Source organism: Furipterus horrens, unplaced genomic scaffold (genome assembly GCF_987537825.1).
Source record: "Furipterus horrens unplaced genomic scaffold, mFurHor1.1.pri manual_scaffold_3, whole genome shotgun sequence".
Taxonomy (NCBI): domain Eukaryota; kingdom Metazoa; phylum Chordata; class Mammalia; order Chiroptera; family Furipteridae; genus Furipterus; species Furipterus horrens.
Window position 1 is genome coordinate 175,943,379 of NW_028327173.1, and position 14,118 is coordinate 175,957,496.

The 14,118-nt window shown below is 36.3% G+C and overlaps 1 protein-coding gene across 1 annotated transcript in view; it reads left to right on the forward strand.

Moving 5' to 3' along the window:
* The window catches only part of KTN1 (kinectin 1), a 100,036-nt gene that overhangs the window by 13,144 nt on the left and 72,774 nt on the right, over positions 1–14,118 (forward strand). The window contains exons 2-4 of the mRNA XM_090270915.1: positions 8,889–9,441; positions 10,766–10,903; positions 12,283–12,453. Coding sequence (XP_090127041.1) covers positions 8,916–9,441; positions 10,766–10,903; positions 12,283–12,453 — 835 coding nt within the window. The 5' untranslated portion in view covers positions 8,889–8,915. The remainder of the gene's footprint in view (positions 1–8,888; positions 9,442–10,765; positions 10,904–12,282; positions 12,454–14,118) is intronic.

Here is a 14,118-nt window from a genome sequence, read left to right on the forward strand (position 1 = left end):
TGGAATGATGCTCCAACCAACTGAGCCAGACCAGCCAGAGCCAGTTTCATTGTTGAAAACCTTGCTGCTAAGTCATGAAAAGCTATTACATGGAAATATGTTTTCATTGATTTTAATGGGAAATTATGCTGTATTCCATCCCAATCAACCAATTTTCACACATAAGGAAATACTAATCGAGCAGTGAAGACTAGTTTGTGTAGTTAGAAACAACAGTGTGAAAGTGAATAAATACACGTTGAACATAAAATGTAACATAAAATGAAGGCATATTGTACTTGCCAAAGGAGGAAGAGAAAACTTGGTGGTGGTTGGTGAGGTGTCATTCTTTGCAAAGTCCATTCTTTTTCTGTCATTTTTCCTCACCAATTTCAACATTATTGGAGCTCAGGGTTATCTTGCATTCAATCTGCACTTAAAAGTCACATTGTGGCACAGATAATAACCTTTATGGGAATAAAAGCCGAACACAGGTCCTTTAAGCAACGTGGAAATAGAACATAGGCAGAAAAATCTGAAGAGTTGTAGGAGATTAGATAATAGCTCTGCATTCCTCTTGCTTGATCTATGTACACAAAGCAAAACGTTCTTGGTTTATCCAAATGTGCAGAGTACATTAATACACATGATGTATTTCAACTGGAAACCACTGTATTGAGCCAGTTGTTGAATGTGTCTTTGACTGAAATAATGTTGAAATTTCATTCTTTATAGAATATTTTATGTGTTTGGGTGAACAATCACTAATGCCCAAAAAGGCCATTGTTGGAAAAGTAGTACTTTTCAAGAGCTACTTTCATGAAAACCAGTTAACTGAACAAATGAGGTAAATCTGTAGACTGAAGTAACACAGTATCTCTTCATATTGGAATTTCTGCTGTTCCAGTTAGGGAACTGAAAGGGTTTGGTAGCAAAGGATACAATAAAAATCTCATTTATGAAACATTATTTAGTTGGTTTGTTCTTTGTTTTCTTTTGAGATATCCTTGTGTTCAACAGATTATAAACTGGCAAGCTTGCCTTATCATTGCACAGGTAATTGATTAAAATGTTAGTAAGATCAGGCAAAGAGCAGAGTCCTTTGATTCGTCGTCGTCGTCGGCAGCCGTCCGTCTCGAGAGACGATGGTGTAGCTTCTTAAGAGTCTATCTGCACCGCCGAGAATGACTGTGCAGTCCAACTCGGGAGTGACACGGTATATGTCTCCTCCCGTGTTGAATCGACATCTTGCGATGACGCTGGAGTGTCCTCTCCAGTGAAGCTGAAGCTACAGAGCCTGGGCAGGGTGATATAGAGGGTCTGCTGTTGCCCATGCAGCAGACCCCCCCCTCTCTTCGCAGCTGAAGGGTCCAAGGGAAAGACGGAGTCAATACAGCTTGGCTTCAGGTGCGCCGCAGGAGTTGCCGGTGTTGACTACAACGTCAAACCGCCTTAGGGACTCCGGCTCCGGATTTTCTGTCGGGGTTTACTCCCTTAGCCTTTCCCCTGAAGAGGTATGCCGCAAGGCAGCGGAGGTTTTTTGGAGTCAGAGTTTTCCTTCTCTGATGTGACATAGCATATAGAGTAGCCAAAGAACATATATGCATGACCCATGGGACATGGGCAATGGTGTGGGGATTGCCTGAAGGACTGTGTGTGTGTGTGTGGGGGGGTGTTGGGTGGAGGGGGACAAAAGTGACGATTCAGACAATTGTAATAGGATAATCAATAAAATGTAATTAAAAGTAACAAACCTTAATTTGTCTAATTAAGTTATAAGCTTATTTTCTTTACATAATAAGTTTTTAACCAGATTATCTTCTGTGGAGGTGTTTTTTAAAATTAAATTTATTGGGAGGACATTGGTTAATACGACTACTGTGGAGGTGTAATGAGTAATGTCTTTTCCTGAGAAAAAGGACTAGTTTGGGCTTGATGGATGGGTAAGCAAAAGTGTGAAAGATATCGGTGTAACTTTCAGCAGTTACCTTTTCAATTTCTTGGAGAACCTGTTCAAATTGACTCTCTACTGTATTTAGAATTTAAAGGATAAATAAGTTTTGTTAAAAAAAGTTTCATGCGTTTTGACCTGATACCGAAGGGAGAAATTAAATTTCTTTAGTTATTTTTGGCATTAGTTGTATTTGTTTCAAATTTTGGTAGTAGTAGTAGTACTTTAGAATGGCTGTTGGTGAAATATCTTAAGGAGTGTGGTAATAAGCTGTGAGTCATAGAAATAACTATGTGTTGCAGTTTAAAAGGAGAGATTGCACCACAGCTTTGAGATTTCAATGTACTCTCTAAAGTTAATTTTAGAAAAGCTGTTGTAAATGGAGTTACCATGTGAGGTAACTCAATGTTTGACTTACTATTATCTTGTCTTTTGATTACTTTGAATGTTTTCCCTCTTATTTTGAAAAGAAAATATTTTATTTTATTTTTAGAAAGAGGGGAAGGGAGGGAGAAAGAGAGAGAACCATCAATGAGTGGTTGCCTCTCTGGCACCCCCAACTAGGGATGTGGCCCACAACCCAGGCATGTGCCCTGTCTGGGAATTGAACCAATGACCCTTTGTTTCACAGGCCAGTATTTAGTCCACTGAGCCACACCAGCCAGGACTTTTCCCTCTTATTTTTAAAAGATAATTTTATAATTGTATTGTGGACTCAGGGGCCATTACACTTTTGGTGTAGTGACTGACTAGAGAATGGAAATTTAGATGAATTTTTATATTTTGATGCTTGTTTAAAGAAACGATTAATGCTTTGTCTGATTTTCTCATTGGTGTCTTTTATTAATTTATATAAAAACTAAAAAATTCTTAGTGCAGATGAAATATGCTTTTAAACTTTTAAGCATATATAATGGGACAAAATAAGACGAGTACTTTATATGTTTTCTTTGTTTAAAACTTTAATCTGTATAGGTGTTTTTCTTTGGTTTGAATGATTCAGCCTTTCCTCTGCTGATTTGAGCTAATTTACAATTAACTAAATTTACGAAATATATTTGGATCCATTTTAGATTTTGAGTTCCATTGTTATCTGTTCTTTTATCTTTATTACACTGTAGTACATTGCTACCTCCCAGTAATTGTCAGACTGTCTCCTATCTCATACAATTCTATGAATGTATATGGAGAGAATAAGGACTTTAGAATTTTAGAAGGAGGACTGGCTATAGGGATGGTACTGGTGCTGGAGGAATAAGGACCACACTGAGGCTCAGGTTACACCCCCACCCCCCCAGCCACCCCCCGTTTATAGATACTATGTATGTACTTGTCTCCTCAACTAGATCATATGTGAATCAATTTGTGGAACACTACTGAGCATCTTGCATTCTCCATTCAAAATTTTAAATTTATATGAATCAAAATGAACACAATTTATAAAGAATAAAATTAACAGTATAATAATTATGATGTGTTTTATATGACCTCCAACACCACATTTTTCACCCTACTCAGAATCAATACTTTGCTTTACATTTCATTTAGAAAATAGTAGCATTAGGAAGAAAATTTTCACAAACTTTTATACCATATCTACTTCCTTGCCTGGGCCTCTGCTTTCTTCCTTTCATATGTTTCTATAGATGTCTGCCACAATCTAAGGCTAGTCTCTCCTTGTACAACCTGTTCCATTCCCCTGTTGCTATTTGAAAACACTGCTCCTCATGCTCCTGCATCATCATTCTTTCCTTTTCTGCTGGACCATATTTGTTAGCATGTTACCATGTTGTAATTTCTCCCATCTTTAATGTCATGTTCCCTTCCAGCTTCCATTTAATTTCTCTCATTCCTTCACAAGATATCTTCCTCCACAAAGTTGTCCATACCTGCTGGAGTTCTTCTTGCTTTTGAATTTGTGTCAGTCAGGATTTGATCACCAACACTCAAATTACTTTGGTCAAGGTCACCAGTAATGTCTACTAAATCCAACAGTCAGTGCCTGGTGTTCACTGTACTTTATTTACTAACACCACGTGACAAAGTTGATCAAGCTGTCCTTGACACACTTGATTCATTTAGCAACCAGGGCAGCATGCTCCTTATTTTCTTTCTCCCTCTCCTTCTCAGTCTCCTTTGTAAGTTTGCCTTCATCTTGAGACCTGAGCTCTGTTTATACCCATTCTGTTGATGATTGTACCCAAGTTTATGGCTTTAACTAGAATTCATGTTCTGAATACTTCTAAATTTGTATCGCTAGCCTGCATGTCTTACCTGCCCAAGCACTCTTTTGTTTAGCTGTCCGCTGGAAATCTCCACTTGTTTAAAACCTAACTTCTAGCCTTCAACCCAACCATGTCCTTTTCACATTTCCTCCATCTCAGTAAAGGGCAATTTTATATTGTTTTGGCTTAGTCTAAAAGCTGTGGAGTTGTTTTTGTCTTTGCTTATTCTCTCACATCCTGCAAATTATTTTGTCTCTACCTTCATAATATATCCAGAATTTGAGTTCTTCGTACCACCTCCCTTGTAACCCACTTGCTTTAATCATTTCTTGCCTACATTATTTTAGTTGCCCTTTAACATTTTTCTCTGCTTTCACCTTCTCCCTACACCCTCTTCTGTTCAGAACCCTCTACTGGTTCCCCATATTACTTAGGGCCCAAGTCCTTCCAGTTGCTGTTAAGAAACTATATAATTTGTTCACTGCCCCCTGCTCCCATCAAATGATCTCTTTAACCTCACCTTCTACTATTTTTTGTCTTGTTCATTATACTTGAAGCACTTTGTCCTTATTATTCTTGCTGAAATAGTGGCATACATGTTCTTGTCTCATATGCTGTAATATCCATTGCTGGCATGTCTTCTCTTTAGTAGAATGTTAGCCCTATAAAGGTAGGGATTTTGGCCTTTTTACCACTGTTTCTTCATAACTGTTGTTTTCGAGAAAACCCTGCCGACATACAATTGGCGTTAAATAACTGAGTAAACGAATAATAGACTATATTGGAAGACAGTAGTAGTTGAAAGATATTTTTAGATATATGATTTGAGTTGCATTTTGAAGGATAAGTGAAGATTAGATTCAAAGGACAAGGCAAGTTTTTTTAGATTTGATGGTAGGGAGGAGGTGAAATTGGACTTTTTTTTGAAAATGACTCGTTTTGGTTCCCTGATTTATAACCTATAGTAGCTTAAAAAAGAAAAAGGTTTTATTTATTTTTTTAGAGGTGGAGGGAGGGAGAAGAAGGAGGAAGGAGACTTTGATGTGAGAGAGAAACATTGATTAAGTTGCCTCTCATACATGGCTGGACTGGGGACTGAACCTGCAACCCAAGCATGTGCCCAGTGACCTTTCACTTTGTGGGACACAGTGCTTAACCAACTGAGCCACACTGGTCAGAGCTATAGTAGCTTTTTACTGCTGATTTGTCTGCTCAGCAGACTGCTGATCTTTTGTTGCTTGTATTTATATTCTTCAAAATCATATTTGAAACTCAGACATAAATCTTCTATATTCTTAATCTTGACAGGTGGTTTCATCATTTAAGGACTCTTTTAAGTTAGAAATGTAGAAGTTGTTCACACTTTTCCTTCACTTATACTCTGCTCTAATAGTTGCCTTGCTCTATTCCGCCCGTGTGACTTTCTGCATTGACTTAATTTACTGTCATCAGATTTGATATATTGAAACAGTCATTTTACTAGATCTCCTTGCATTTATTAACCTATTCATTGGTTTTTAAATTTTGATTAAATTTTTTATTTGTAGAAGTCCTAATTGATTCATTTTTACCCAGTCACTGTAAAAAAATTTTTTTGTTTATTTATTTATTTTTAGAGAGAGGGGAAGGGAGGGAGAAAGAGAGGGAGAAAAACATCGATGTGTGGTGTCCTCTTGCGAGCCCCTAACTGGGGATCTGGCCTGTAACCCAAACATGTGCCCTGACTGGGAATCGAACCAGTGACCCTTCGGTTTCCAGGCTGGCGCTCAATCCACTGAGCCACATCAGCCAGGGCACTACACAGTCACTTTTGATAGTTTTTGTTCTTTGCTCATTTTTCCAATTCTTTCTTATTTATCTTTGCGTTTATCTAATCTATATTAACTTAGTATCTTAAATCTTTAGGGTTCTAATTCCTTTGTTTCTGTTGCCCCTTGCTTATTATGGTTTATTATATTTTGTCATTTTGGGTTATGGGATCTTACCTGGAAGACAGACAGTCTTTGGAAATCTTGAGGAGCTGGGCTTGAGGGAGCAAGCATTCCACCAAAGAGGATGTGCATTTGCTTTTGCCACATGCATTATGGACACCACCAGCTTGGGACCACTTACATTTTTTGGCGTAGCATTTTCAAGATCTTGCAAATAGTTTGGACCTTAAAGCCACGTAAGAAGAGATACCTGGAGCCAAGGCAGAATGTGCGTTAAAAGTCAAGACTCTCAACTTCGTTTTAGTGCTTCATCAATCTTAAAATTCATTTTTGCTCAGGATTTATCCAAGTTAAGCAGCCTGTATAACCTGTGGATGGTAATGTTGAAACAAACAAAACAAAATAAAACATGGTTTCTGCTGCCTAAAAGCATTCCTAAGTAAAATATGTAGTCTATTAAAAACTTCAATGGTTCATGAATTACCAGGAAAGAACGATACTGTATGAAGTTTCTTTTAGTATTTTGTTAGCACATGGTTGCTTTTCTCCTTCAACTTGTTTTAACAAGTCCAGGGTTGTGTTAATACCAATGAAAAAATTGCTTATGGAAGTGCAAAAATGTTAACATGCTATTTCAATCACAAAGGTTAATAATGTGTCTAATAAACATCTGTTTTCTCGGGTTACATTTCTGGCTATTTTCAGAATTGGACCAGTCCTGATGTGACTTGAATGAAGTATATCTGCATTTTTAAATGAGATAAAGTTAGTTGGAAGACAAAGTTAAACTTAATAAGTTTCAGTTTTTTATGTTATCAATATAACATTCTTAGGTCTGTCTTGTCAGTTAATATAAACAACTGTGACTAACTTTATATTGTCTTGGAAAATTCATAACTCTTATTAAAATGGTTCTGGTGAAGTCTTATATCGGATAAACTCAGATTTATCCAACTTTAAAGGAGATAATAAATCTAAAATAATTCTTAGAATAATGATTCTTTTATTTAGGCGGAATTTGGTTTCTTTAATCATTACCTGTTTTTAAGACTACAGACCAAAAATTTAAAAACTTTTAAAAAAGATTTTATTTATTTTTAGAGTTTAGAGAGAGGGGAAGGGAAGGAGCAAGGGAAGGCAGAGGAATATCGATTGGTTACCAATCTCTTGAATGTGCCCCCATTGGGGGCTGACCTGCAACCCCAGCACGTGGCCCTGACCGGGAACAGAACTGGCGACCTTTCGCTTTGCAGGATGATACTCAACCAACTGAGCCACACCAGTCAGGGCTTAAAAACTAAAAGTTCTCAGATTTATTTGTACATTTAAATTGCAAAAATTAACTTTTAATTAGCTTTATCTTAACCATGTCCTGGGATTTAATTTCATCTGCATTACATACCTTGCATTTTTCCACAACAAATTTGGGATGAGTTATGAGAATACAAGCCTCTTTATGTGGCTTATACATGTTTATAGGAATGTTGATATCTAGATTGTAAGTATCAGAATCATACTTACTTTGAGCTTTAATTTGAGCTGAAAACTACCCTTCAGATGAAGGATATAATTCAAAGCTGATCTGGGTAGTCAGATTCAGATCACACTTTGATTTTCTATAGCTATTGGGTTAATTTAAAGTAGAGCTGATACACTGTTAATGAGGCAAAGCCTCTTTTGGCAGTTGGGAAGGATGGTGATAGCCAGTTTTGTTTTTACAATATAACTTATTTTTAGTAAGGATACCTTGAAAAATATCAAAAAAAGAAAAGCATCTGATTTATAATTTATTTTAATGCCAAATGATACATTCTAACTTTGTTTTTTTTTAATTGTCACCTGAGGACATGCTTATTGATTTTGGAGGAGGGGGAAGGGAGGGAGAGAGAGAGAAAGAGAAGCATTGATTTGAGAGAGAGAGACATCCATTGGTTACCTCTCACACATGTCCCCAACCTGGACTGAGCCCCAACTCTGTGCCTTGATTAGGAATCAAACCCATAACCTTCTGGATGACGCTCCAGCCAACTAAGCCACACCAGCCAGGGCTATCCTGACATTTTGATTTTGACTTACATATTTCCATAATCTTTTTTTTTAAAGATTTTATTTATTTATTTTTGGAGAGGAAGGGAAAGGGAAAGGGAAGGAGAGAAACGTTGATTGGTTGCCTCCTGCATGCCCCGAACCCTAGGGATCTGGCCTGCAACCCAGGCATGTGCAACCAGAAATCAAACTGGTGAACCTATGGTTTGCAGGACGACAGCCAACCCATTAAGCCACACCAGTCAGGGCCATTTCCATATTCTTGATGTATCCCACCACATCTTGAGGCTGTTAGTCACTGGAATAAAGGTGTTAGCAGTTTGCGAATGGACTCAACTCTCTGAATGAACCTTTTTTTTTTTTTCCCCATTGAGTGTGATACTTTTAGTGACTATCCAGTGTGTTGATAATAGTTAATACTGCTTTATTTCCACATATAGTAGTATTTATCAACAGACTATGATAAAAGAGAAGCTAAATACTAATGAAGTGTCATAAATGGATATTTGGGAGAAGATGTCTTAACTTTTTTTCCTTCTATTAGGATCTTTTCACATGATTGAAAAATAGAAGAATGTTACATTTTTCTTTCATAGTATATTTGAACTGTAGTTTGCAGAGTAATCAAGTATGTGATTTAAACAACTAACCTGCTTAAATTTGTAGATTAGGTTAGATCTGAAATACCACTTGAAAGAGCAGAGGTTTTATATGTTTAATTTTTATAACTCAGTTTTTTTTTCTTTTCCCATTTAGGTTTTATAGAATCACATTAACAAAAGCATGATGGAGTTTTATGAGTCAACATATTTTATTGTCCTTATTCCTTCAGTAGTTATTACAGTAATTTTCCTCTTCTTCTGGCTTTTCATGAAAGAAACATTATATGATGAAGTTCTTGCAAAACAGAAAAGAGAACAAAAAATTATTCCTATCAAAACAGATAAGAAGAAAGCAGAAAAGAAAAAGAATAAGAAGAAAGACATCCAGAATGGGAACCTCCATGAATCCGATTCCGACAGTGTACCACGGGACTTTAAATTATCTGATGCCTTGGCTCTAGAAGATGAGCAACTTGTACCTGTTGCACTAAACGTGGTTGAAACTTCAAGTTGTGTTAGAGAAAGAAAAAAGAAGGAAAAGAAACACAAGCCTGTACTTGAAGAACAGGTCACCAAAGAAAGCGATGTATCAAAGGTTCCAGGCAAAAAAGTAGAACCTGTCCCAGTTACTAAACAGCCCACCCCCCCTTCTGAAGCAGCTGCTTCAAAGAAGAAACCAGGGCAGAAGAAGTCTAAAAATGGAAGCGGTATTATAATCCATTTAACTTTATTGGGTGATTGTATTTGTTTTAATAACTTCATCTTGAAATTCAGATACTTCATTAGGTGTGCGCACAAAATACTGAGCCTGAAGCCAAGGTCATTTTCCTTTTTACTGTGTGTGTTTATTTAATTATTTTTAGAGAAGAGGAAGGGAGGGAGAGAGAGGAAGAGAAACATGAATGTGTGGCTCCCTATCACATGCCCCCAACTGGGAACCTGGACCACAGTCCAGGCATGTGCCCTGACTGGGAATTGAACCCGTGACCCTTTGGTTCATTGGCTGCCACTTAATCTGTTTTATGGTAGACATTATACTAGGTGCGAGGACTACAGAGATGAATAGTGTATTTTCAAGGTATTCATATGCTGGCTGTAAACACAAACATAAATATTACAAAATAAAAACTTTTGTATAAAGATCTAGGTATATCTAAACCAGTGTAAGAGTTCTATATTGGCCACTTATTATATAATAACAGGAATTAGTCTAAAAGATGAGTAAATACTAGCTAGTTTATTTGGTTGGTGGGGCAGGTGTGGGAATAGGGTATTCCAAGAAGAGGGGAGAAGAGCATGTAAACCAATAATAAGATGTGACATATAAGAGATGTATAAAGTACAGAAGCCCAAACAGCTGCTACTTATGGGGACTAGGGCAAAAAGCTTTATGGAGGAGAGTGCCTAAGCTGAGTCTTACAAAGTGAATCACTTCACCAAGCAAATAGTGGAATCTAATTCCACATTGGCAGAATATCCTGGGTAAAGGCACAAAGTTAAAAGAGTACAGTGTATTGCTGAACCATGAAATATGAGGTAAGGAGTGTTAGGAAACAAAGCTGAAAAAATAGGTGATGGTTAGATCACGATGGTTTTTGTATACAGTGCTAAGGAGCTGGAATGTTATAGTTTAGCCATTGTTGAAGATTTTCAACCAGGTTAGTTTACATGGTTAGATTTATGTTTTAGAAAGACACCTTTGGCAGCACAAATTACATGGGGCAGTATTTGACATAGACCGGCTAGTTAAGGGGTTAATGTTTTCCAAAGTTAAATTGAATTACTGAACTATAGTAGCCACAGAAGAAATAGATTAGGAGTGTTTGAGAAATGGGATATAAGAAAAGGAACAAGTTAAAGAGCAGGTGTAGCAGAGGAAGAAGGCTAGAATGACAAGTTAGTGAAAGAATTATATATCAGAGTTTAAAATTTGAGTGGTAAAGCATTCTAGGAATTTTCATTAACAATTGTCTTTTTTGATGTGGCATTGTTTTCAGTTTTAATATGATTTTTCATTTATTTTTAATAAAGATGATCAAGATAAAAAGGTGGAAACCGTAATGGTACCTTCAAAAAAGCAAGAATCATTACCCCTCCTCCAAGAAATTAAACAAGAAAGTGGATCAGGAAAGAAGAAAGTTTCATCAAAAAAGCAGAAGACAGAAAATGGTGAAATGTGTAGATATGTATTTTATTAATACTAATTCTAGAGAAGTACACTCTGATAAAGACCATAGAGACCTCACATGCTCTTTAATTCCCAGCTTAATGTGTACTGTGGTAGCTTTATTACTAATGCAAGTCCTGGGTTCTCTTTAACTTTATGGCTTTGTAGTGCTTTGACAGGTAGGCAGCTTATAAGTTTGTAATGAAGAAGTATATGAAAGTTAAGTGAGACAAAACATTTATACATATTCTCATTCTTAATTGTTTTAAAAATAATTTAAATAGCATATAAACTATAGAAGAAAATATTTCTGAAACATTTACACTTTTTAATATCACATAAGGATTATGCTTGATGACATTAGCTTCACCTATTGTTACTCTACATTCCCAATTATTTCCTGAATATAATTTGCATGTATATAGCAGAAGCATCCAATTAAAAGTAATGGTGCAATTTTTATATGTTCAGAATTATACAGGAAAAACTTAGTTAAGAAATTTATGTAATTTAAACATTGATTTTCAAATAATATGGGGCTAAATCAACTAGTGCTAGAAAATAGTAAAATTGGAAAGAGAAAAATGAAATTCTTTCATTTGCATTAAAAGTATAACATAACAAGCGAGCAGGTATAGAAAAATACTACCTCAAAATATTTGGTAACATTAAATATTTTGTTTTAAATAAAAGAATTTCACATGCCCAGAAGTTTTTTCAAAAAGGAAGGAATATAGAGAGATTTCCATATAGATGTATAAGTTTGTATCTCTAACCAACAGACATCAGACTTTGTTCACACTCATAGAGTTCTTCCTATTAAAATTAGGTACAAAGTAAGGAGCCTTCCTTCCTCCACTTTTAATGTTCTGGAAGTTTTAACCAGTATATTAAGATGTGCCACAGAAATTATAGGCATAACTATTAGAAGTGAGAAGATATCTGCAAGTGATATAGCAAGTGAAAGGAACTCAATTAAAAATTATCTATTGCAATAAGAATTTAGTAAAGGAACAAAATGAAGAAAAATTAAGTTTTTCTTGAGCACTAATTAAATTTGATTGGATTCTTAATTAAAACAAAAATGAGAACTAACTGAAATGTAATGGATGTATAAGAAATTTTCAGATACATTAGAAAGGAGGTAGGCTGCAAATTTTTAGGTGATTTAAATGTTTACTGTACTATGAAATAATACTGAACTAGTACTGTGTTATGATTTGTTAAATGATAAACCAGCTTTTTATAAGCAAATTTAGGTAGTACTAGAGATTTGAAAATAACTGTATTTATCATTAAATTTAAACTTGCTTGCATGTTATTTAATTACTCTGTTATAAAACCACTGAGTAATTATAATTTTTTTGAATTTAAATTGCAGTCTTGGTAGATGAACCTCTTATTCATGCAACTACTTATATTCCTTTGATGGATAATGCAGACTCAAGTCCTGGAGTAGATAAGAGAGAGGTTATTGATCTGACTAAATCTGACCAAGTAGAAGGAATCCAGAAAATGGGGACTAAAAAAGTGAAGATGGAAACTGACAAAGGTAACATACAGAATGTGGTCATCTGTTGTATTGAAAAAACATTTTTGAGTTCTCATGGAGTTGAGTACATTTTTATAGAAACAATGAATTGCAAAAGACTAATATATTGAGTTGGCCAGAAAGTTCATTTGTTTTTTTCTGTAAGATGGTTCTAGTAGTGCTTAGTTTTCTCTAACTTCAGTCAAAACAGTTTTGTTAGGTTGTATTGTGACAGCTGTTATGTAAGTGTGCATTAAAAAAAAACCATCAAAACTGGTGACTTTTTGTGTAGCCATTTTAATATTGAAGATGGAAGAAAATATACAACATTCTCATCACATTATGCACTAAAGCATAAATAAGTAATAAATAATAAGATTTCAAGAAAGGTAAAAACGCAAATGAAAAAAATTTGTGCAGTGTATGGAGAAGGTGCTGTGATTCTTCATCAATAGTAAAGGGCTTCTCAGCTTTAGCACTGCGGTTAGCCACTAAGAATGATGCTCTCAGTGCAAACACATTTGATGGAGTGGTGGCTTTCAATAAATGCTTCTGTTCTTTGTGTTTACATTTTTTTCTTTTGAAAAACTCCAAAAGCTTGTCTTTTAATGCAGAGTGCTTGGTCTCCATGTGGCTCCTTGCCACATACTATACAAAGTGGGCTTGGAGAATGTAAATCACTTGTTGCAATGAACCCCTAATTTGAGTAGTACTCTTGGTATTTTCTTTTAAATGCAGCTTTCTTTTTGTTGGCTGTCCTAGAATCTTTTGCTGTCTCATCATTGGGTTTTTTCCCCTTTTCAAAGAAGCTCTCCAGTGACATTTGATTTTTACTCATTTTGGTTAGGGTTGGCTTGTGGGCTTACCAAAACTGACTAAGACAAGTGCGCAGTGCAGGAAAGAGGTGTAGAGAGAAGTGGTAAATAAAATAACGGGGGTGTCACATGCAGGCTAAAGTAAGAGTTGGATTCTGACTTAAAGCTTGCCACCAGATGCAGCTGTACAATTGAAGTATCAAGACATCAACTCATTTGTCATTATAAAGCCTGCCCCCAGATGCAGCTTAATTGTCACTTGCCACTCACTGATAGGCTTTTGAGATGAGTCATCAAGCAATTAATTTATTGTGATCTCTGTGCAGTCAAACCTCTCTGCTAATGACTATCTGTATTTGCAGCTGCTCCCCAGCGCTGCCATTATGACCTCAGCTCCACCTCAGATCATCAGGCATTAGGTTCTCATAAGGAGTGTGCAACCTAGATCCCTCGCATGCACAGTTCACAGTAGGGTTTGAGCTCCCATGAGAATCTAATGCCACTGCTGATTTGTTAGGAGGCGGAGCTCGGGTGGTAATGTGAGCGATGGGGAGCTGCTGGAAGTACAGATGAAGCTTTGCTTGCTTGCCTGCTGCTCACCTCTGTGTGGCCTGGTTCCTGACTGGCCGTGGACTGGTACCCAGGTCCATGGCCTGGGGGTTGGGGACCCCAGTAGTAAAGGATTTAGTAGTTTTTCTAGTCCAACCTTTTCAGTTTTGTAGAGGTGGACACTGGTTTTGATTTGCTTAAGGGCTCACAGGTATTTTGCTGTCTGATGATCTTTTCCCTTCTGTAGAGTTGTCTTTTGTAGGATTTCTGTGCTCACTCACAACCACCTTTTATTATTCTTTTTTAATAGACTAATATTTCT